At 55.5% G+C, this 23,825-nt stretch overlaps 1 protein-coding gene across 1 annotated transcript; it reads left to right on the top strand.

Annotated features, from left to right (window-relative positions):
- The first annotated feature begins 1,850 nt into the window (after nt 1–1,850).
- On the top strand, nt 1,851–23,498 carry PDIA4 (protein disulfide isomerase family A member 4). Its single transcript, XM_082693535.1, has 10 exons — nt 1,851–2,194; nt 8,043–8,223; nt 9,346–9,551; nt 11,946–12,084; nt 14,455–14,660; nt 14,781–14,939; nt 17,321–17,472; nt 20,644–20,800; nt 21,464–21,697; nt 22,230–23,498. Exons 1-10 carry the CDS (start codon nt 2,107–2,109, stop codon nt 22,643–22,645), a joined length of 1,938 nt encoding a protein of 645 aa, XP_082549661.1. The 5' UTR covers nt 1,851–2,106; the 3' UTR covers nt 22,646–23,498.
- The last annotated feature ends 327 nt before the right edge of the window (nt 23,499–23,825 follow it).

Below are 23,825 nucleotides of genomic sequence, written 5' to 3' on the forward strand. Positions count from 1 at the left end.
GGAATGCTGGAGTCCGAAGGTTCATATCCTACATTACTTGTCGTATGTTCTGACAGTCAATAGCAGTGCGACCTGGGACTAGATGAGCAGGCTGTTCAATTCTCAGTTCAATCTCTGTAAGATGAGGATAAAGCAATGCTCAGGCCGTAGGATTATTGTAGGATTTAAGGGGGGAGGGCAGGTGGGGGTGGGGAGGAGGGAATGCATGCAGAAATGCTCAGCAGAATTGCCTCAGCAGAATTGTCAGGTAGTGCTCAGAGATCACTAATTTCCCAAGTTTATAAATTTCATAAGGGAAGTGACAGTAATTATCGTCACTGGACCTCACTCGATGCCTACCCCACAGTTAGCATTCCACAAACCCTTGTCTTAGTGTGCTTCTCCCCATACTCTTGTAAGTCACGAAATTATGTGGCCTTGACACTATAATGAATAGTCAGCTCATTTACTGCACCCATCCAGGAAAGGGGTTCAAATGGTTCAACTCTAGCTTTGCCAATGGCCCAAAGTCTTCCCCTCCTGGAAAATTATCATATCCTCATATAGGTTTTTTCCCCCTCTTAGTGACTAGTTAGGTCAGCTGGGGATAAGGTAATGCATCTCATCTCTGAGTAAGCTTTACCTTTAAAAGGACGATTTTAAAAAATTTTCTTTAAATTGTTTTTTCTTATGGATCTACTACATTTTGAAAAATACAGCTGAAACAAGTTAACACCGGATGTTAACTATACTGAAATTTAAAAATAGATGAATATAAAATGATATTGAACTGTTTGATATTCTACATTCCTAGCATTCGAATAAGTCACTTAGTGTAAATTTTGGTGGTGTTAGTTGCAGAATGTCTTTCTGCCCTACAAATTGAGGAGAGAATCATCAGGTTCATAGGAATTCATTAAAAAGATTTATTAAATTAAAAATGTTCTAATTGCTGAAGCCTGTGAGTAGCCAGCTTTCTTCCTCCCTGGCCCAGTCCGTATACACAGAAAAATACTCCTGGACTAGAGATTTTTCCTCCTACTTGTCTTCTCCAACTCTTCAGGCATGTTAACCCCCTCGTGTGGAAGAAGTCTCAAACCCTAATACACACCACAGGTTTGCCATACAAAAATTATTTTAACCTACTTTTCTTCTTTTACATTGTAAAGAGGGAAAAGCTGGACTGTATTTAGATATACGTAGGCCACTAGATTGCCCCTCTGGTCTTGCACTTTGGGGGAACATCACTAGAGGAACAAACAACGTAAGACAAAGTTTGGACAAGCAACTGATGGTCTGTTCATGGATGAAGCCATGGAGAGCAGCTTCCAGAACTCTGGTCTGGATTCATCTTACCGCGTACTCATCCCAGCCCCCAAGGCCAACAGGTGTTTTAACCCAGGAAAAAAATACAAACTTTTATTTGCTCAAAAGCACACAAAAAACCTAGGAAGCCCACGAACGCAAAACAGACTGAAGAGCCACGTTCTCTTTTCCCATGAGTATAACCTGCTCAGGCCCTTCTGCCGCTTCGACCTCAAGCCTCCCCAGGCCCCGCTAGTGGCGAGAACATCCTTCTCCCCACAGCTCCGGTAAGGACACGTGTTCTTCCAGCCAGGCTTGGCGGCGCGACCCGGAGCTCCGCTCCGCCCCCCCGCGCCGCCGGCCAATCGCGCCCCAATGCGCAGCCCCGCCCCGCCCCTCCGGCCCATGCCCGCCGCCTTTGTTCTCCTTCACTCCTTCTCTCAGCCTGTGCGCTCCCGGCAAACCGAGTGGCAGCCGCTGATTGGTGGCCGCGGCGCAGCCAATCAGAAGGGGGCACCTCACGTTAGGGCTCGGAGCTTTAAACGCGCGATCCGCGGGGCGCGCGGAGGAGGCCGGGGAGGAGGGCCGGGACGGAGGGCGGCGCCGCCGGGCCCCGACGCGCAGCGAGGCGCACGCGACCCGCGCCCCCAGTGCGGCTGGGATTGGCCCGCCGGCGGCTTCCCCGCCCCCAGCCGGTCGCTGGCGAGGACTTCCTGGGGGGTTTCTTGCCTTCCCTCCCGTTTCGCTCCAGAGGCGAGGGCCCGAGGTCCGGGAGCGCCCGGGGGCTGTCGGCGCAGGGAGGCCGCGCTGCGCACCGCCGCGATGAGGCTCCGGAAGGCGTGTCTGCTGGTGCTGCTCCTGGCGCTGGCGCAGCTGCTGGTCGCCGCGAGCGCCGGGGGGCCGGATGAAGGTGAGCGGCCGGCGGCGGGCCGGGCCTCGTGGGCCCCAGGGGCCCGCGCGTGGGGACCGGGGTGGCCGCGACCGAGGGCCGGTGGGTTTCATGCGGAGCCCTTCCGAAACTGGCGCCTGGCGCCAACTTGCCGGAGTTGAAGGGCAGTGGCGGCCAGCTCGGGAGAGGAGGGCGGCGGCGGCCTCCTCGGAAGCCCCTGCCGCCGAGGCTTAGGACGCGGAGAGGGTGCCAAGTGCCTTTTTTGCGACTGGCTCCTTCGCCCCGACTGCGCTCGGATTGTACTTGGGTTCAGGTTGACTGCTCGCTTCTGGCCGGGGGAGCTCGGGAGCTGGTTAAAATTTCCAGGCGAGCACGCCCAGGGAGCGTGCAGGAAGAGGGGGCCACTGTTTTCAAAACAGACAGGTCTTAGAGAAAGGGCGAGAAGGCCCGGTAGGAGCTCTCCATGGCAGCCTCGGGCAGCAAGCGTCTTTTAAAAAACGTGGTTTGCAGAGTTGGAAATAAATAACTCATGGGTGTGTGTTTGAGGAAGAAAGGGACGACGGCTTGGTTTGCGTTTCTTAGAAGCCAAAGGTTCCATTCCCCTCTGCGATCATTTATTCAACACCTACTATGTGCCAGGGATCTGACCTCCCGTAAAGCTCTGGCTCTAGTAGGAACATTAGACAGCTACTAGTCCTGGTTCCCGCATTTTTCTTGGAAACCAGCTAGCTGAGAACAAATGGCATAAGAGACCTTCGATAACCAGAACATACCAGTCGAGAAAAGAATGCTGTTCCTAGAGAACAGGCATCAACTTTCTTCCTCTCTGGCCTTTCTCCTGATGATGGATCCTCCCAGCCAGTTTGGGCCAATATAAATAAACCTCCTTTTCGTCTGTAGGGGAGGTGTGAACTTTATACCCTTTCAGACAGATTGAGTAACTTCTGTGTGGGCCACTGATTCAAGTTTAAACCCAAATAGAAAGGGAAGTAAGAATCAGCACTTGGTGACAAAGACACCTGCCGAGAGGAAGTAGACCGTGGCTTTCATGTGAGTTTTGGGACCTTTATCCAAATCACTTGATGCTTTTTAAAATACAGAGTCCCAGTGGTGCCTGGATGGCTCAGTCATCTGCCTTGACCTCAGGTCATGACCCCAGGATCCTCTCTGCTCAGAGGGGAGCCTGCTTCTCCCTCTTCCTCTGCCCACTGCTCTGCCTACTTGTGCGAACTCTTTGCATCAAATAAAATCCTAAAATAAATAAATAAAGAGTCCCAAAATATGCTAAAGCAGATTGCAGTGATGAGCCCTGGAATCTGCATTTTAAGCATGTTATTCATTGATTCACATGCAAGTTAAACTTTGGCAGGGGCACCTTAAAGTTTGAGGAGCAGTGAGGATGGAGGGTCATTCTTGGAGTATAGCTAAAAAGCGTAATAGTTTTGTCTTGATTTTGATCTAGTGATTCTGTTCTGAGGGGTTTCTTAAGAGGCCCGAGACTGGCAAACTTGAGGTGCATGTCAAGGGTTATTAGGACCAGCAGGTTTATTGTTTGGGAGACAGCCGAGAATGCTGGGAAGGCCCTGGGGAGCAGGTGCCTCTGGAGTTGTCATGGGCGTGGCAGGTCTTCCAGGGCAGTGTCCTCTGGGGTTGGAGGGGTCGGGTGGAGGGGTCTAGTCCCTACCTGGACCCTTTCCAGGTGAGGGCATCCCTGGTCCTTCACTTTCTGAAGTAACTTGTCCTGCAGACATTTCTCTCCCACTGCAGATGTTCTAAGTCTTTTTAGGTTTTTTGTTTTGCGTCTCTTATGTTTCAGATTCAAACAGCGCAGTGGTGTCACAAAAGACAACCCCCCCCCCCCAAGAATATGTTTACTAGATTGAACTCTGGTAGTGCAAGCCTTAGGTCGTGGGTCTTTTTGTGTCTTAGATGAGAAATCAGCTGTGCTTTTCACATCTTTCCAGCTAAAATAGCAAAGGAAAAACACTTTGATGCTGGTTGTTGGCTGTTTTTATTTGGGATTGGTTTAGATTTAAGAGTTAAATGGAAATCCACGTGTGTGTGTTGCTGGAGAAGTGTTCAGCTCCTCTCTTTTCATTCCTGAGAAGTAATTATCCAGTGATTCCACCTAAAGCTTTGGGCATGTTAGGAGACGATCTGAGGCGACAACAGACAGCACCTGAGTGGTCAGGACCCTCCACTAAGTAGCTTGGTGACCCTTGGGGAGGTGACTCACCCTGTCTGTGCCTCAGTTTCCTCATTTGTAAAGTGCATGTCATGTTTCCCTGAAGGGGTGAGGGACTGTGTTTGAGGGCTCAGCGTGGTGCCTGGCACGGAACCCAGGCCAGCTGTAGTGATCCGTCTGATAACAGATTTCTCTTTCTCCATGTTTAATATCAACTAAAGTGTTGACTTAATGGTAGAGTTTATCCAGCTCTTGGAGGTGCCAGTGGGGACTGAAGAATGAGCAGCGGAGGGAGCAGAGCGAGGACATGGCGGAGGGAGCTGCCTACGACCAGGCTGGGCAGGGCTCCGGTGTTTCCATCAGGGGTCCTGTTGAGAGTGGACAGGATTGCAGGGGTCTGGGGCCACCACTTCGGAATGGCCTTTCCAGGTGGGCTGAGCACTGTGGAGGTGGTGTGGGAGGCTTCATCGGCCTCATACTGAGGAGAATGGCACCCACCCAGAAGATGCTAGAAGGCTGTAGATAAATTTTCTTAGAAGGTCCAGCCCTAAAAGTAAAGCCCAGTGAAAAAATGGTTTCCCTGTTAGGATGTGGGATGTTTTCCTTGTGGAGATGTGGGGGTTTCTAAGAGGTAGGAATAGAGAGCGCCCTTTCAGGTGGCGGAGGGTCCAGTCCTGGGGTTATGTGCAGGCTCAGAAGGACTGGGAAGGTAGCGGCTTGTCCTGGCGCGTCTGAGAGCCTTTGATTAGGTGGGCAAGGTTCTGTCGTTTTGTTTATTATCCTTTAAAAAGGAAAAAGTTCCTTGGTTCCCCCCCGCACCAGGACCAAGAAATTAGTTCATTCTTAGGAGTTCTGTCCCCTGGTAGTTCAGGGACACCCAGTGTTATCGCGAGAGCTCTGTCACTAGTGGTGCTCACAGACCACAGCAGGCTGAGCGTAGGAAAGCAGGCATCTTTGCTTGTCCTTTTTTTTGTAAAATTCACCTGTCCCTATGCTTTGAGCGGATCGTCAGGTCCTCTGCTTCAAGTGCGGAGTAAGTTCCCGCGATCGTTCTTTCCTTCCGCGCTGTCTTCCCATGCGCCTGCAAGTTCATCTGGTTCCAGCATTGGCCGGAGCAGTCAGGCAGTGAGAGTGCATCTGTGTGGCCCTTGAGCCCTGGCCAGCCGCCCTCAGCAGGCCGTCCGGTCCGAGGGAAGCCTCCAGATCGGAGGCCATGTGTGCAGTGCCCTCTAGGCCCCTGACCTGCACAGTGTCCCTGCATCAAGTCCTCGGATTTGCAGCTGTCACAAGGTCATTCTGGGTAGGACTTTCAAGTGATGGGTGGTCAGAATGGCCTCTTGGAAAGCCAGTGTGACTGCTGTCGCACAGGCCACCACAGGAAAGTTCAGTACTCAGTTCTTGCCTTGCGGGGTGGCTGTAGGCAGTATTTCCAGAAGCACCTGGAAGCCCTAGCCAGCCAGTGTTAAACGCAGGTTCCCAAGAGCCCTGTGTGCTCAAATTCTCCAAGACCTGGGTGTGGAGTGTTGGCTGCCCGTCACCAGGTGAAGGGGACTTGGTTTAGGCCCTCAGCCTCAGAGGGGGAGATGGGGCTCGAGCCCCCATCATCTTGCCCCAGGTCCTGCCCTCCTGCTTTTCCAGGAGGCCCGATGACAGTGCTGTGGGCCGGGGCCTCTGCAGGCCGGTCCTCTCTACAGTTGTGCTGTGGAGGAGGGAGGCAGGGGCGAGCGGGTGTTGGAGAGCCGTGGCCCTGGGAAGCAGGGAGTCTTCTTGGTTTGTACTTCTCAAACGGGTGGCTTTTCTTTTGGGATTTTAGAGGCCTTGCTTCCTCCCCCCACAAAGGAGGAGAATTTTACCTTAAGCTGGAGAGAGAAACGTGGAAGTCAGGGAGAGTGTTAAGCGGGGAGTGTTAAGGAGCGGGTTGAGCGAAGTGTGGCCCCTGGTGGGTTTTTGGTTTGTTTTTTTGTAATTATTTTGCAGCTTGGTAGATTTTCACGAAAAGGGACAAAGCTGCCACGCCACCCAGACCAGTTCCCTGGCTTGTCCCGGTAGCTGTGGAGCCAGCCGTGGGTTGGTTAGGGGCAGGGCGAAGGTGGGGCGGGTCCCGGAGGCTCCCGGATCCTGAGGCTGACTTCATCCTCCGCGCCCAGCACAGAACCAGCAGACTCGCTTTATCTCCCGGGAAGCTTCTCGGGAAAGAGTAACTGGCCCCTTGACACTGTCCGGCTGCGGCTGCACTTGGCTGCTGTGGCCACAGCGGGAGAAGCTGGGTGGCAGGAACCGCCGTCCCACAGTTGCTTGTGTCCGAAGTTGGACGAAAGATTCCCTGAAAGCCAGTAGTGAGATGAACTCAGATTCTGGTGCTTGGGGAAGAGAGCTTTGTTTCCAGGCAAGGCATCCTGCCGAGGTCCGATTTGTTGTGTGACTGTTTTTTGTTGATGTTGTTGTTTGTTTTTAAGGACTTTATTTACTTATTTGACAGAGATACAGTGATAGAAGAAAGACATGCAGGGGAGAGGCAGACAGGGAAGCAGGGAGCGAAATGGAGGGCTGGATCCCATGACCCTGGGATCATGACCTGAGCCAAAGGTGGATACTTCACGACTGAGCCACTCAGGCACCCCTATTGTGTATTTTTTTTTTTAAAGATTTTATTTATTTATTTGACAGAGAAATCACAAGTAGGCAGAGAGGCAGGCAGAGAGAGAGAGAGAGAGGGAAGCAGGCTCCCCACTGAGCAGAGAGCCAAAGGCAGAGGCTTAACCAACCGAGCCACCTAGGCTTCCCCCTATTGTATATTTTTGATGCACGTTGACCCTGTAAATCTGTAAAAAAACATCTTTGTGGGATAACTCCTGCCCTGGGGATTACTCTGGGGTGACTCCCTAAGTCAGTAAAATTCCCTGCCTGCTTCCCTGCCCACTCCAGTCTCTGTGAAGGACTGGAGCCTGCGGGGCTGTGTGTGTACAGATAAGGTAGAATGCCGCCCCCTTTCAGAAATGGAAGTAGCAGTCCATCCTCCAGAAGGAAACGTCAAGTGCGAGTCCCTATTTCCTGTGGGTGTTGTTTTGGGGGCCGGGCAGCCATTTGCTCACGGGGGACTGAATGCGGCCTGGCCTGTGGAAAGCGTGGTGTGTGAGCAAGAGGAAGGTGTCAGGGAAAGTTAGCCTCGTCCTGGAGCACAAACAGGGTAACCGCAAAGCAACTGTGCCCTAGAGCACAGAGCCCTGGGATGTGGATAAAGGAGCCTTGCTCTAGGGGTGCGGCAGCGGAGTGGTGCTGGGGAACGGATCAGACCCCAGCACGGGCACGAGGGGCCGACGGTTGGGATTCTCCCAGCCTGGACAGGAGGCACGTGGGGCCAGGCTGCAGGGCCACGTGCACAGAGGCGCCTCGCCAGCCCTCAAGTCCCGCTGGGGCATTGAGACTAACTTCTAGACCGGTGCTTTGCGAACGTTTTTGTAACCAGGACCTCTCTTTAAGTGAGCTCCTAAGTGGCTACCCAGTATGCAAACATCAGAGCAGAATTTCTGGGGTGGGGGAGGCCTGATGTCCCCACCCCGGCTCGTGGTGGCCCTCAGGGGCCACTCGGGACTCACGACACATTTGGAGGGTTTGGGATTCTAGGAAAGTTTTTAAGGAGGAGAGTTACCAATTTACTAACGAGTCTGGATGTTTTCCGCTCAGATTCTTCTAATAAGGAGGACGCCATTGAGGACGAAGAGGAGGAGGAGGAGGACGACGAGGAAGAGGAGGAAGATGACTTGGAGGTCAAGGAAGAAAATGGGGTCCTGGTCCTGAATGACGTGAACTTCGATAACTTTGTGGCTGACAAAGACACGGTGCTGCTGGAGTTCTACGCTCCGTGGTAAAGACCCTCGTCCTCATCCCACCAGCCTGGACGAGGGGGTCCCTCTGTGTTCCCATGAGTTCGCCTCACAGTCCTCCAGACCCGTGGGGGGGCGGTGTGGGAGCAGGAACGCCAGGAGCCCAGCCTCTGGTGAGCCCGCGGGGTGAAGCAGGAACGTGTCCTCTGGTGGTTGCGGCAGGGGCGTGGGCCTGTGATGACATGGAGACCAGTGTGGGTGACAGACCCGTCCCTGGCTGCAGGTTCTGCCCTGACCCGTCTCCAGGCCACCCCGCCTCCCTCTCCTGCCAGGCGGGGCCTGCGGGAAGGCGCAGTGTGGGTTGTGGGAAGGCACAGCGTCCCCGGCGGGCAGCGGCCACCCCGCTCGTGCTGTCCTTCATCCTGTGTGCCCTTCCTTGTCCCCTCCGCGGCTGCTCTTGATCTCCGAATCCCCCCTTGTCTGTCCTCTTTCCCCTGCCCTCCTTGGTTCACTTTTGAGACGGGATAGTTAAGACACACTTAGTTTTTGGTCCAGTGCCTGATGCTCAGGCATGAGGCGTTTTGTGTAAAATACAAGCAGCTCCGTGAGGCTACAGTGTTTCGTAGATCAGTAGATCGCAGATCAGTACTTCTCAAACTCTTCGGTCTTGTGAGTCCAAACAGTTCACGTGGGTCCTGGCTGTCAGTCGTCACCACAGTAGACATTAAAACAAAAATTTCCGTATGAATCCATTTCTGACCCTTCCACGGTAACATCAGTGTGCTGCCCCGTGGCCAGCCGGGCAGCCTCTGCGAAACTCCACTGTATGCTCTGAGAGGGGGAGTGAGGAAGACCAGGAAGATCTTTTGTAAAGCAGTTTTTACCTCACAGACCCCATGGGAGGGGTTCCCTGGACAAACTTTGAGAAGCTTACGGACGAAAGCGTGGGGGTTTGGAGGTGTTGGAGGCACGAGCCCAGGCCAGAGCTGGAGTTCCGCCGCCATCTGCCCGACTCCAGCCGCGTTGGCCTCCTCCTTGTGTTCCCTGCATGGCTCCTCTTAACTGCAGTCATTCGGGTCCTGGCAGCCTCGTCCCTCTGTACGTTGCTGCGTGTTAAGTCTCCGTGGGTACAGTTAACCACCACCTTCCCTAAATCTTCTCAGGTGTGGACATTGCAAGCAGTTTGCTCCGGAGTATGAGAAAATCGCCAGTGCCTTGAAGGAGCACGACCCTCCCATTCCTGTGGCCAAGATCGATGCGACCTCAGAGTCGGCGCTGGCCGGCAGGTTTGGGGTGAGCGGCTACCCCACCATCAAGATCCTTAAGAAGGGCCAGGCTGTGGACTACGAGGGCTCCAGGACTCAGGAAGGTGAGCAGAGCCTGTGCTCCTGGAGGAGGCGGGGCTGGGACTGTCCCCCCACTGGAAGGTTGGGAGGGGGTTGGATGATAGAGACAAGGACTAGGTGAGTGGGCCGGGCGTGGCCCCAGGAGCACCAGCTTCTAGGAGTGCTCCCTGCCAGAATGTTCCAGGTAACTGAGATCAGAATAAAGTTGTTTTAGGATAGGAGGGGTGTCTTCTCATTTCAGACCATGAAACAAATGTGGAGCCTGTGTGTTATATGACACACGAGGTCACAGTTCTTGGCGGTGCCCTAGAGCAGTGCTTCTCCGTGTTGACCTTGGTCACAGTCACTTCGTGGGGTCCTGAACCCGGTGCTAAGCATCCCAGGTCCCTAAGTTTCAGGTCAGGCTCGATGATTTGTATTTTGTACAGGCTCCCAGAGCTTACCTGGAGCTGTGGGCCTAGGGCGCCGTGTTGAGAACCACTGATGTGGGGAGCCAGGCGGTTCTCCAAAACCAGGCCTGACGGATCCCTGCCTGACTTAGACTAGGCACAAAATACTTTTTTTTTAAATGAGCAAACAAAATTGTGGTATCTTTACCATATATCTTAATCACTAGAAAAAACCCATCAGTTTCCATTCCCATTGTGGCATAGTGGACATAGCATGTCCTAGACATCTGAGGAATAGGGGTCACTTGGATCTGATCTCAGAGTTGGCGGAGGGCCTCTCCTGTGACCCCGTAAGGATCCTACCCGGCGCAGATGCACAAGGAAAGGTCATAGTTGTTAACACTTGCTTCCACCTTGTTTGTCTATCTGCTGATTAGATCATACGTTTACGGGGTTCACAACTCAAAGAGGTAGATAAGAGGGGTGCCTGGGTTGCTCAGTTGGTTAAGCATTTGTCTTTAGCTTAGGTTGTGATGCCAGGGTCCTGGGATCAAGCCCTGCCTTTGGCACCTTGGTCAGCAGCGAGCCTGCTTCTCCCTCTCCCACTCCCCCTGCTGTGTTCTTTTCTCTCACTGTGTTTCTGTTTGTCAAATAAATAAAATCTTAAAAAAAAACAAAGAAGTAGATAGGAGTCTTTATAACCTGACTCTGGCTGTCCAGCTCCCTTCCGGGAAGGCAGTTCATGTACTAGGTGTCTCCTGTGTCCTTCAGAGATACTCTGGACACATGAGAGCAAACGTATGTGTATGTATATCGTTTGTCACAATTGTTAACATCCCCCCCCCGCCAAGATTTTATTTATTTATTTGACAGAGACACAGCAAGAGAGGGAACACAAGCAGGGGGAGTGGGAGAGGGAGAAGCAGGCTCGCTGCCGACCAAGGTGCCCAATGCGGGGCTCGATTCCAGGACCCGTCCCTGGCATCATGACCTGAGCTGAAGGCCCAAAGCTTCGCGGCTGAGCCACCCAGGCGTCCCAGTTGTTAGCATATCTTAATCGCCATTTGTACCTTCCTGTTTTACTTAACGAATAGTGTCTTTGCTGTATCAGCATGTAAAGGAACATAATCTAAGAGCGGGTTGAAAGCCACGTCCTTATTGTTTGAAAGTGGACAGGTGCGAGCGTTTGGAGGTCCGTGTCGGACCGCCAGAGTTGTGGTGGCTTGGAATCTCGAGAGCAGTGTTTGCCCTAGGGGGCTCCCTGGGCCGCTGGGTTCCAAGTGTGTTGTAGTAAATGGGCCTCCCTGACGGAGATGGGCTCAGGGCTGTGGGCCAGAGGGGCAAGGGGGTCACGACGCGGGGTCGCTGCTCTGCACATGTCCGTCTGGATCTCCGATCTACCTTCTTGGTGACTGCGCAGAGCAGAAAAGAAGAAAAAAGAAAAATGTAAAGTTTGCCATCGCTGTTCCAAAGAACCACTTGGCAGGTGCCTTGTGAGTGTGTGTTCTGTGTCCCACTCCTGTCAGTGGGTCCATCTCCGGGTTGAGGCCGCCACCTTTTTTGTGATGCTGATGCAGCCTGAGCAGCAGGGGAGGTGCTGTCCCTCTTCGTTCTCGATTCTTGTCGCCTGTCGTGACATGTGACGTGCTGGTACTGCACTGCTTGACTAAACGCAAGGGTCTTTGTACCTGAGGGGGGGACGCCCTTGAGACCTCAGGTACGCGTGGTCTGATATAGGGGAGGAGCCCGTGGTTTGCCCCACGTCTGGCAGGAGCAGGGTCCCTCTTGTCACCTGGGTCTTGGGCTGTCAGAGAAGTTGCCGGGCAGCTGAAGAAGGACAAGGAGGAGTTGGACCCCCTGAGCTGTGGCCTCAGACTGCGGAGTGCACTGGCCAGAGATGCGGCTGGCTTTCAGGGACTCGAACTTTCGTTTCCTGTTCTTCATGGCCCCCGCTTCTCTGTCCGCTCCTTGCTGCCTACTCCTGTGAGAAGAGTCTGCCCGGGCTCAGGCTTGTTCGGTTTCTTTCAGAAATTGTTGCCAAGGTCAAAGAGGTCTCCCAGCCCAACTGGACGCCTCCTCCGGAAGTCACACTGGTGCTGACCAAAGAGAACTTCGATGAAGTGGTGGACGGGGCAGACATCATTCTGGTGGAGTTCTACGCCCCATGGTAAGACTCCGCCCCGTGCTGCCCAGACATTGAGGGGCCCCGTCCTGCATCCTGAATGCCCCTGGCCACAAGGTGGGGGTGTCAGAGGCCCCTGTGCGGGAGGCAGAGCCGAGCACGGGGGCTGCCCAGTCCCCACCAGGCACAGGCCGATGGGGCGGAGAGTTCCAGAGACGAGTGGGGTTTTCCCAGAGGATGGGCCGAGGCGGACATGGGCCTGTGGCGCAGAGGAGAATGAAACCCGCGTCAGGGGGCACCAGGTGGCCCGGGTTCCCCCGTGGCTGGAGGACACAGCTTTGCCCCAGGCCTGCTGAGTCCCACGTTTGTCATCACATATCTGTGCTGAGAACGCGCGAGAGCCCTCGGACAGCGGTGGCTCTGTGGCCGCCTGAGGGGACACGTGTGTGGGGTGAATGGAAGTGCTGCTCATGGAAGTTCATGAGCTGTGACGAGGACAGAGCAGAGCTGCCACCACAGTGGGCAGGGCGGTGGTAACTGGTGGCCTCAGGTGACCTCCTCCGGCATCACTGCCTCCTGAGGAGTCTGAGCAGTGGTTCTGTCCCTGCTTGTGGCAGAGACGTTCCAGAGTGAATCTTGGAAGATGACCCTCAGCCTTGCTTCATCATGCTTTAGACGTGTCCCCTTCTCGTATTTGGGACTCCGGGTTCCCCCAGCTGTCCTACCTTCTGTCACCTTCACTCACCTTGTGGCCTCCTGCCTCTCTCGCCCCCAAATCCTCCATTACAGCCGGGCCCCTTTTGGAGAGAAACAGCAGAGCCAGGCTGCGGGGGCCTGACGAGCTCTGTTTGGGGGCAGCGGCCCTAGAACACGGTTTCGATGGAAGCCTGTGCCTGTCAGTAAACAGGAAGGCCCAGCTCTGCAGAGGAATCAGGCCAGTCCCTTAGAGCTTAGCAGGGACGTGGCCTACGTGTCTCCACCACGTGCAAGAAACAGCTAGTTCTGGCCCCAGACAGTAGGTGATGACATCTGATCGGGCAGAGGAGCGCAGAGACGATTAGGGGAAACATGCAGGGGCAGGAATCAGGTGGGGCAGGGGACCTGGACGTGGGAGAGGAAGATGCCAGAAAGGCAGCTGGGGAGCTGGGGAGAGCGGCTGATCGAGGTGGCAGCTTGGGGAGCCGAGGCGCCGTGGCTCCCGTGCTTCATGAGAAGAGGGAGGTGTGGGCCGCTGGAGGAGAGAGCGAGGCAGGCCGCCCTCCAGGGGGATGGGAGTGTAGCGGCCAGCGCTCTGGGACGGCTGTCGACTTCCTTTGGGGACTTCAACCCAGGTCAGCCAGCGATTCTGATTCTTGTGCAGGCTTCCTGCTTGTCAGGGTGCGCGGCGTAGACCAGAGTCCGGAATTTGACCAGGGCACGAGCAACAGTGACCCAAGGCTCGGGGCCTCCCTGGGGCAAGGCACTGTCCTTGGTCACTGTAGGGCATGCGTGCACGGAGGGGACAGGTGGGCAGCGGCGGGAGGAGCGCCTGCTGCGTGTGGAGAGCAGGGGAGCCGTCAGGTGGTGAAGGTGTTGGAGGATGTCTCACGGCCCATGACGGGTCCTAAATCGAAGTTGCCTGGAGCCGGGGTCAGTGAGTACTTGTTCGCATCGCTTGCTCAGGACATGCTTAGACAGCAAAGACACGTGTTGCTGCCACTACAGAGAACAGTTACCCTCTCCATGCAGACGGTTTTACATACCGCAGGGCCGCAGCCGCGAGGTGCCCCGAGGACCTTCAGCATGGTCCGCAGGGCCCGGGGTTCGCCAGGCCCTCGCCCACGTGGGAGCGGCCCGATTGCACCAGGCACACGGGCTCTGTTAACTTGTCTCCGTTCCCAGTTCCCGTGGCTCAGGCCCACCTCCGCCTGCCCTGGTCGGTGGGTGTTCTCCGATCCTGGCCGCGTGCTGTCCTTATCCTCTCCTCACCCACCTTTGGCGGGCTCAGGTCCACCTCCTCCTGGTCTTTCCTATCCCAGATCAGTGTCACATCCTGTACAAAGCCACCCCGGACTCGGTGTCTTTGTCTGTCCCAGCTCTCCAACTGAGGGGATCTCCCTTCTTGGGCCCTTGTCTCGTAGCCTTTTCCATAGGTCGCCCCTGTGCCCCAGTCCCACTCGTGCCTGTGTCACACGCCTATGTCATACGTGTGTGTGTGTGTGGTGTGCATCCTCTTGCCGTGGGAGTACCAGTGCTGGTGATGTCATGCCGGCCTCCAGAGGGGCCTGGCTCCCCGCCCCTACCTGGGAGATCTTCGGAGGCTGCTGCATCGACCCGAGTTGCTCGGGAACACAGGCCGGGTTTCGGTGCCTCCCTCAGAAGAGAGGCTGTGTCCACACTGGAACAGTTTCCTCACGGACTCACTGCTTCTCGTAGGTGTGGACACTGCAAGAAGCTGGCCCCCGAGTACGAGAAGGCCGCCAAGGAGCTGAGCAAGCGCTCCCCCCCAATCCCACTGGCCAAGGTCGATGCCACTGCGGAGACAGACCTGGCCAAGAGGTTCGATGTCTCTGGTTATCCCACCCTGAAAATCTTCCGCAAGGGAAAGCCTTTTGATTACAACGGCCCACGGGAAAAATACGGTAGGCTGCCTCCTAGTCCTACCTCGGTGGGGTGGTGCGGGGGAGCTTGCCTAGGAAGGTGGAGGGCAGGGAGAGCTGTGGAGCCCCGAGCCCCTCCTCAGGCAAGTGCTTTGCCCCCAGGTATCGTCGACTACATGATCGAGCAGTCCGGGCCACCCTCCAAGGAGATCATGTCCCTGAAGCAGGTCCAGGAGTTCCTGAAGGATGGGGATGACGTCATCATCATTGGGGTCTTTAAAGCGGAGAGTGACCCAGCCTACCAGCAGTACCAGGATGCTGGTGAGGAGTGGCCCTGGGGGCTGGACAAACGGACGTACCCAGGCTGTGGCCGGTTGCTGGGGAGCCTGCCGATTCTGTGGAAAACTCCTGGGGTGTCAGCTTAGAGGACAGCCTGAGGAAGAATTGAGTAGCATTTGTGGGAGCAGGCTTTTCTTTCTGGGATTGGGGTTAGAGTGGAGGTTAGTTCCCCGTTGCCTTGATTACACGTGGGGGATAGGATCTCGTCCTGAGCACACGGCTGTGCCGGCGTCCTCCTGACCTCTGAGGGGAGGGCGGGGTGTGTCAGAGTCCTCCGAGTTCATCTCCCTCCTTGTCTTTCCAGGAGCCCCTTCCCAGCCCCTCTGCAAGGGGTAGGGTCTCGACCAGAAAACAAGGGGTATTTTTTTGTAGTTGTTGTTTTAAGATTTTATTTTTCAACAAGAGAGACAGCGAGAGAGAGAACACAAGCAGGGGGAGTGGGAGAGGGAGAAGCAGGCTTCCCACTGAACAGGGAGCCCGATGTGGGGCTTGATCCCAGGACCCTGGGATCTTTTTTTTTTTTTAATTTTTTTTTTTAATTTTTTTAAATTTATTTTACAGAGATCACAAGTAGTCAGAGAGGCAGGCAGAGCGAGAGAGGGGGGAAGCAGGCTCCCTGCTGAGCAGAGAGCCCGATGCGGGGCTCGATCCCAAGACCCTGAGATCATGACCTGAGCTGAAGGCAGAGGCTTAACCACTGAGCCACCCAGGTGCCCCAGGACCCTGGGATCTTGACCTGAGCTGAAGGTTAGATGCTTAATGACTGAGCCACCCAGGTGCCCCAAAGCACGGGTTTCTGAATTGGGCTTGGGTTCAAGTCTTGCCTCTGCCAGTTACTAGCCTGTGAGCGCAGGTGGGGACTTGATCTTTTATCTACTTTGGCAATCTCGTCTACTTTAAGAGGTTGAGATCGTGTAGGTGAAGCGCCTAGAAGGGCTAGCGTCCGGGGAGTGCTGGTCCTGAGAGGTGGCGGTATGGTGGACAGCTGTCACAGGCATGTCCTGTAGGGGCAGGTGGCACTCGCCCATCCCGAAATCTGTAATCTGCTTCTGCCTAGTAGCAGGTGTCTTTGCTGTCCCGGGTGGCCCTGGGAAAGAGGTTTTCTTTCGGGAAGGCTGAGGATCCTCTGTCCTTGTCAAGTTCTCCTGAGTGCCCTCCACCTCCGCCCCCCTGCATACCACAGCCAGCTCCGTTTTTTGCTTCAGAGGAGTCTTGTAACTGCCCTGATGGCCACCTAGTGCTTGTTTCAGGGCCTTGCGGTAACCACTGTGTGCGGGTCAAGTGCAGGTTCACGCGGTAAGACAGCAGTCGAGGGGATTTCCATTTCCGCGTCTGGTGCCGGAGCGCAGGTGCCTCGTCCGTCTTTATGGATGCGGTGGCCTTAGCATCTCCTTGGATGTGGTCCGCAAGAATCTTGCTGCAGGAGAGCCCAGCCTCCCCCGGGGCTGCGAGGGGGACCCCGTGTTTCTGCAGAGGAGGGACTGCGGGGAGGGGAGTCCTCACAGGCCTGCAGTCCTGTGACGAGGGGGTCTCGAATTGTGACTGGAGCCTCCGTCTGGCGCTTTTGACCGCAGCCTCCCACCTCCCCCGGAACACGTGGGGTTTCCTGTAACCAGTCGGGAGGCCCGCCCTTCAGCGCAGGGGACACCTCTGACACCTTACCTGGTGTTCGGATCACAGACTCTCCAGCAGAGCGGAGACCGTGGGGCGAGCCTGGGGATGTCCGGCAGGGGTGGGTGGCCGGCCGGGGTCTAGTAGGCTGACAGGAACGCGGCTTGTGCACCGGGTTACATGCTGTCCGGCTGCTTTTACCCCCCAGTGCGAAGCTGAGTGGTGGGGATGCTGTGGCCTGCAGAGCCGGAGATCTTATCTGGCCTTTCCAGAAAGTTTGCCAACCCCGTTCTCGAGTGTCCTCAGACAGTGGGGTTTCATCTTGAGAGTTGTACAGGATTTAAATTCAGGTGTATTTAGCAAAAGAACTGCAGCCCACAAGTTAGGCCAGCCACCTCTCCTCTCACCAGAGGAGAGGCCGATTGGGAACACCCACTATGTGGCTCGTGGTGCCCACCTGTTCTCACGGGCCATCTGTGGCTTCATGTGCTTCTTAGCACTGGAAACAGTGGTCCTGACAGATTAGCTCTGAGTTGTTCCGTGAACATTTGGTTTGCTTATTATTTTGGTTTTTTAAAAACAGAACTTGTGAGATAGAGGCTCTAAGGTGTTCTGCCTACCCCAGCTCCGGGTGTCGTCCTTGAGGGATTCACGGGGCTAATTCCGGTCTTTGCAGGGCATCGGCTGGGAGTTTAGTCTAGGTCGGTAATGCAGCTTAATAAACTGTATTTATCGTTCTGTTAATTTCTCAGCGAATAACCTGCGAGAAGATTACAAATTCCACCACACTTTCAGCACTGAAATAGCAAAGTTCCTGAAAGTCTCCTCGGGGAAGTTGGTCATAATGCAGCCTGAGAAATTCCAGTCCAAGTACGAGCCCCGGAGCCACGTGATGGACATCCTGGTGAGTGGGGGCGGGGAGGGGGGGCGCACATGTGGTGGCTCGGGGACACAGTAGCCCCAGGCTGCTTTGTTTGTTTGTTTGTTTTTAAATTGTAGTCAGTTAACACACAGCGTAGTATCAGTTCTTGCTGATTCAGGTGGGTTCAGGCTGTTGCTTTTTTTTTTTTTTTAAATTTTAAAGGTTTTATTTATTTATTTATTTGAGAGAGAGAGAGAGAGAGAGAGAGAGAGAGAGATCACAAGTAGGCAGAGAGGCAGGTGGTGGCGGGGAAGCAGACTCCCCGCTGAGCAGAGAGCTGGAGATTCGGGGCTTGATCCGAGGATCCTGAGATCATGACCTGAGCGTAAGGCAGGGGTTTAACCCACTGAGCCACCCAGGCGCCCCAGGGTTCTGGCTTCTGATGGGCATGAGGGTGCTGGTTGAGCCGTGGCCCGGCGATCTGGGGATCTGAAGCCCAGAGAATTTGCTCTTTGCTTCACACAAGTAGAGTCTGGAGTGCCTTTCCCTGGGCCCTTGCGGTGCGGTCAGGGTGTGTTTCCTGGAGGCTCCGAGCAGGAGCAGCCAGCAGGCTGGTCAGTGACCTGGGAGGCCAGAGCGGCTCCCTCCCCTCTCCCCTGCCCCCCTGCCCCCCTGTGGGCCAGCGCCAGCCTCCTCAGGTGCCCAGCCACTGTGGCTCTGGCCTGCGTGTCTGCCGTCCTCCCTGGCAGGACATGCTCCCGGGTCTGAGCCAGGGCTCCTTAGCCAGGCGGCTCAGGTGCTGAGCTACAGAGTGAGGCAGACCTCTCTTCCCGGGATGTGGAGAGTGGTGTATGGGTTCGGCCTCCTTTTTTCTCCTCCAGGCCTGTCCAGCCTTCATCTTCCGAGGGACGGACTCACTTTGAGACGGGCGGAGGGAGTTTTTGGCCCAGGCCGTGCCTCAATGCAGCTCCATGTCCTCAGTGCTGCACGGGGGCCCAGCGCTGCCGTGAGCAGATTTTCAGATTTGGAGGAAACCAAGGCTCTCAAAGCCAGAGCTTTCCTTTGATAGAGATCCTGGGATGCAGAGCCGTGAGCCGTCTCCTCTGCTCCCATAGCCAGTCAGGAGCAGTGACCCCCCCACCCCCCACCCGCCTCCCCGCTGCCGTTTGGGCAGAGGGCTCTCATGGGACCTGGAGGAGGTGGCGGGAAGGTGGGGTGAGCCCTGCGTGTGCCACAGGGAGCCACCACCCCTTCTGATCCATTTTTGTGAACTGGAACCCTTGGGGCGTTGGAGAGGCTGCCCTGGATCTTTCGGACTCCGGTGGGTCCGCAGCCCCATCGCCCCTTCTCAGAGTTTCATGCGCGTCTGGTCGTCTGCCGCCGCTCAGGCTCGGGGCCCCTCTGCCTTGGATGTCCGGCGGCTGCCCTGTCTCCTGTCCTGTCCAGCTCCTCTCCTTTCATCCATGGGTGCTGAGCCGGGTGCAGAGATGGGCGCCCCAGACCCCAGCGGTCAGCACCATTCTGGGTGGTGTGTGCGTTCCCAGGAAAGGGGTCTGTAGCTTTCAGTAGGTTCTTGAAGAGGTCATTGACCCCAGAAGGGTTAAGGACTGCTCGGCCTAGTCTGTTACACACATCACTGCCTTTTTACTCTTTACTTTAAATGGATTGGTGTTACTTACGTACCACCCTTCTTGCAAAATTTATTTAATGTTGCTTTGTCAGCATTATACCACAGAGTAAACTGCAGTTTTTTTAAAAAAGTGGACATGGAGGGGTGCCTGGCTGGCTCAGTTGGAGGTGCGTGTGACTCTTGATCTCGGGGTCCTGAGTTCAAGCCCTACACTGGCATAGAGATACTTAAAAATAAACTATTAAAAAAAAAGTGGATTTGGAATTCAGAGCAGAAGGAAGACCGAGGCAGGGCACGTAGGAGGAAGTTGGGGGGCGCTGCGGTGAGAAGCAGGTCTTCGCTGCTGTGAGGCTGGCTCTGCCCGAGTTCAAGGTCGGGCCTGTGGCTGGTTGAATGCTCGGCGGCAGAGCGGGTTTGCCCTGGGCTCACTCTGCTTTACCCTTGACTTCACCTTCAGAGGGCACTTAGTCAGGAGGCCGGCCTGACTAAAGATACCCCACAGCCCTGCCGTCTTCTTCGCCTGCTTTTCCAGCACTTTCTCTCCACCTTCCTTATACTCCGGTCCACATCCTCTGTGCTTTGTTCCCTGCGTGATTCCTGCTGCTTCCTCCCCTTAGGCACCTTCCCCCTCCCACCTGGCAAGTTATGCAGTCCTGTCCCATCCTGGGGGGCCTTGTGCCCTGGGTGGAGAGTGCGTGTTCACCAGCCACTTCAAGCTCTGCTGCTCCTCCTGACCATGCCTCCGTTTCTTCCCGTGTAACATGAGATGGTAGTACCCACCCTTGGGCACTTTGAGGCTGGGGTCTGGAGGATCTGGCTTAGTATCTGCCTCAGCATGAGCTGAGGGCCCTGCACAGCCTTGGGGGCAGTCACCAGCTCCATGTCCCCAGGCCACTTTGCCCAGCTAGTCACGGGTGCCGCATACATGTCCTTGTCGGGTTCGTTTCTGGAAAACACCTGGAGAGCCTTAGAAGCCAAGCTTAAGAGCCAAGGATGGCCGCCTGGTGCTAGACCGCTGAGCCCTGCAGGCCGGGCCTCCGGGCCTCCTGCCAGCAGGGCTGCCCCTGGTGGAGCAGCCTCCAGGCCCCGCAGCCCTGTCTGGCTCCCCGTTCTTACCCAGCACCCAGCTGGGCTGTGTAACGGTGGTGTGGCCTCCACAGTAGAACCACGAGCCCAGCGTGGCTGCCCTCCAACTGGGTGCACCTGGCCTCCCTCCCTTTACCGCAGGTGCTGTGTTGGCCTCCTCTGTGAAATGGCCCTGGGGGGCTGCTGGGAAGATCAGCTCCGGGGAGATGGATCCTTCCGCTCAGCTCAGCCGCGGGAACTGCTGCCCTCAGGAAGCCCACCTTCCCCCAGCGGTTTCCCATACCTACAGGCCCAGGGAGAAGGGCACGTGGTGTCCGCAGTGGCCCGAGAAGCTCACTTAGGGGTCACTGGAGGAAAGGGGCCCCAAGGGACCTTCAGACAGCTCCTCCCCCACCCTGGCCCTTGAGAGCAGATAGCCTCCTGCTCAGCGGTGGCAGCAGAAGGTGGGGTGACAGGAACGCCAATTCTGCTCCTCATCTGTCCCCGCTTTTTTGCAGAGCTCCACGGAGGGGTCAGCCATCAAGGACCACGTGCTGAAGCACACCTTGCCGCTGGTGGGGCACCGCAAGACCTCCAACGACGCCAAGCGGTACACGCGGCGCCCCCTGGTGGTCGTGTACTACAGCGTGGACTTCAGCTTCGATTACAGAGCTGGTGAGGCCCCCACCTGGACTCCCCCCCCCCCCCCGCCCCCATCCTGCCTGCGGGGCTATCGCATTTAGGAATCCTGCCCCCAGGCCCTTGCAGGTTGGTGGCTAGGGTGGAGTTTTAATTGATGGCTTCAAGGTAGTTTTAGTTCTGTGGTGCCACTAGCCCTTTTCTAGCCTGTGGGGAACGTGGTGCAGAGTCCAGAACCCTCTGAGAGAGGAGGCCACCAAAGCCCGAGGCTTTCAGAGGCTGCACAGATGGGACTAGGCCAGTCACTAACCCTCAGGCAGGTGGGGGTTTATGTCATTGGGCTTTTGACATGGGTCCACCTGCTTACAAAGGGAGCTTTTCAGAAATGCTTCTCCTCCCTCCAAGTTAGGCACGAGCCTGGTCAGAGAGTCTGAACCCCAGGCTTCTTTTTTTTTAAGGTTTTATGTATTTATTTGACAGAGATCACAGGGAGGCAGGGAGGCAGGTGGGGAGGGGGAGGAAGCAGAAGCAGACTCCCCACTGAGCAGAGAGCCCGATGCGGGGCTTGATCCCAGGACCCTGAGACCATGACCTGAGCCGAAGACAGGGTCAGCCACCGAGCCAGCCGGGCGCCCCTGAACCGCAGACTCTTCACCTTGATCTCTGTCGCTCAGCTCACAGTGCTCGCTCCCATTTTAGCCACCCAGTTTTGGCGGAACAAAGTCTTGGAGGTGGCCAAGGACTTCCCCGAGTACACTTTTGCCGTGGCCGATGAGGACGACTTCGCCACGGAGGTGAAGGACCTGGGGCTCAGTGAGAGCGGGGAGGATGTCAATGCCGCCATCCTGGACGAGGGCGGCCGGAAGTTCGCCATGGAACCTGACGACTTTGACTCTGACACCCTCCGGGACTTTGTCAGAGCGTTCAAAAAAGGTGAGCCTTATTTTAAAAAATATTTTAAAGCAAAACAGTCTTTTGGACCTAGAAATGAGTTTTGTATACATGGAACACTTGTTTTGAGGCATTAGAATATCTTTCTTGATCTGGTTGAGCCCAGTGGCCCAGTGTCCTGGTGTGGGCCGAGTCGTGGGCAGATCTTGTCCTACCATCTGCCATGTTCTCTGTGCTTCTGCCTGCAGAGGCTTCCCAGCCCTGACCGCCAGCTCTCCTGGCAGCCCCTTTGTGCCGGGTGGCACCTCTCCTGGGACAGCCTCACTGGACGGGACCTGTTGGCCCCTCAGGCCTGGGTGGGACCATCAGCATCCCCTCTGGCCTCTGCAGGGACTGGGAAGGTAGAAGGGGTGAAGAGACTAGAGAAATCAGGGGGTCAGTGTGAGGTGGCAAGGCTCTACCTGGCGCTGTCCCCCTGCATGTCAGGCCTGGCCTCGTTGCCTGGTCCTATCCGAGCTGCCAAGCCTAGGGCCTTCTCGGCACTCACCGTTCCCCTGCTTGCTTTCCTCGGCAGGAAAACTGAAGCCGGTGGTCAAATCCCAGCCGGTGCCCAAGAACAACAAGGGGCCTGTCAAAGTCGTGGTGGGGAAGACCTTCGACTCCATTGTGATGGACCCCAAGAAGGACGTCCTCATCGAATTCTATGCGCCCTGGTGCGGGCACTGCAAGCAGCTGGAGCCCGAGTACACCGCCCTCGGCAAGAAGTACAAGAACCACAAGAACCTGGTCATCGCCAAGATGGACGCCACTGCCAATGACATCACCAACGACCGCTACAAAGTTGAGGGGTTCCCTACCATCTACTTCGCCCCCAGTGGGGACAAAAAGAACCCGATTAAATTTGAGGACGGAAACAGAGATCTGGAACATTTGAGCAAGTTTGTAGAAGAACATGCCACAAAACTGAGCAGGACCAGAGAAGACCTTTGAAGGCCTTGAGTTGAGGTCTGGCGGGCCAGAGGGACCAGACACTGGAGCCCCCAGCGGCCGGTGGCCGGAGCCCCCAGCGAGCCATGCAGCTGGTGGCTTAACACAAGGGCAGGATCTCTTTGGTTTTTAATTTTTTTTTTTTTTTTATACTCTGGGGTTTCACCTCATGCTCTGAATACTGAATAGGTAAGAATGACTCCATAGATTAGCCCAGATTTTTACAGAGGATACATCTATTTTTACCATTATTTGGGGTGTAATTGCTTTTTTTTTAATCTTCCGTTTTCTTTAATATATTTCTTCAAAGCAGATAAGTTGAATCTCTTCTGTGTGAATGGTTTTTTTTTCTTTAATTTAAAATTTAAGAAAACATTTGCCAAATCACATTGATTTTTTTTTTTTTTTTTTTTTTTTGCATTTTATTTTACGGTTATCTGAGGAATTACCCGCTGGAGAAGATTTGACTGTCCGTGTGCTTTAGTTTTCATTTCTTACTGTACGGCACAAGGAACTGTCACCAAGCACCCTGCCAAGGATGACATTCCAGCCCGACCTCTGGGCCGCCACCCGGTCCTGAGAGAGTGGCACCTCTGTGCAGGACGGGGCGTCGCCGTGCCTTCTGCTTTCAAGCCAATGACCACGGGGTGAGGAGGGGTTCCCAGGTCCCCAGGCCCCGGGAGCCTGATTGCAAGGCTCAGCCTCTGGGTGAGAGACCCCCAACCTGGGATAGGCAGCCCCACCTCTTTGGAAGCCGGACAGCCTGAGGAGAGGTGACCTAGGGCACAGGTGGTATGTTAGGGTGATGGAAGAGAGAGGGTAGGCTCTCGTGACGGAATAAAACAATTACTGAAAATTGAGCTTCGTAACTGTGTTAGAGAACATCTCCATCCTGGAGCCTTGGCTGAGTTGAGGACCTGGGCTTGGTGGGGAGGGCTGGCTGTCCTGCGGGTGTACGTTGCCTCCAACACCTGACCATCCAGCCTTTGGGGTGTCTTCCTGACCAGGGTGGAGGGCATCAGAGGTCTGCATTCCGGTGGGATGTGACAGGGACCAAGGCTGCGGAGACTGCTCCGAACACTTTTGGGGGGGGCAGGGCAGGAAGCTGGGGCAGCCCCAGCACTGAGGTCCCGGGGTACTCGGGGGTGATGGGAGCTTCGTTCCAGTGGTTCCGCTCACCAGC

Source organism: Mustela nivalis (genome assembly GCF_964662115.1).
Source record: "Mustela nivalis genome assembly, chromosome: 12".
Taxonomy (NCBI): domain Eukaryota; kingdom Metazoa; phylum Chordata; class Mammalia; order Carnivora; family Mustelidae; genus Mustela; species Mustela nivalis.

What these genes read in the sequence shown, in the direction of transcription:
- PDIA4 (XM_082693535.1), top strand. Translation starts at nt 2,107, where the DNA reads ATGAGGCTCCGGAAGGCGTGTCTGCTGGTGCTGCTCCTGGCGCTGGCG. An exon ending in CGCCGGGGGGCCGGATGAAG is followed by an intron (nt 2,195 to 8,042) that starts GTGAGCGGCCGG and finishes TTTTCCGCTCAG; the next exon opens with ATTCTTCTAATAAGGAGGAC. An exon ending in TGTCAGAGCGTTCAAAAAAG is followed by an intron (nt 21,698 to 22,229) that starts GTGAGCCTTATT and finishes TTTCCTCGGCAG; the next exon opens with GAAAACTGAAGCCGGTGGTC.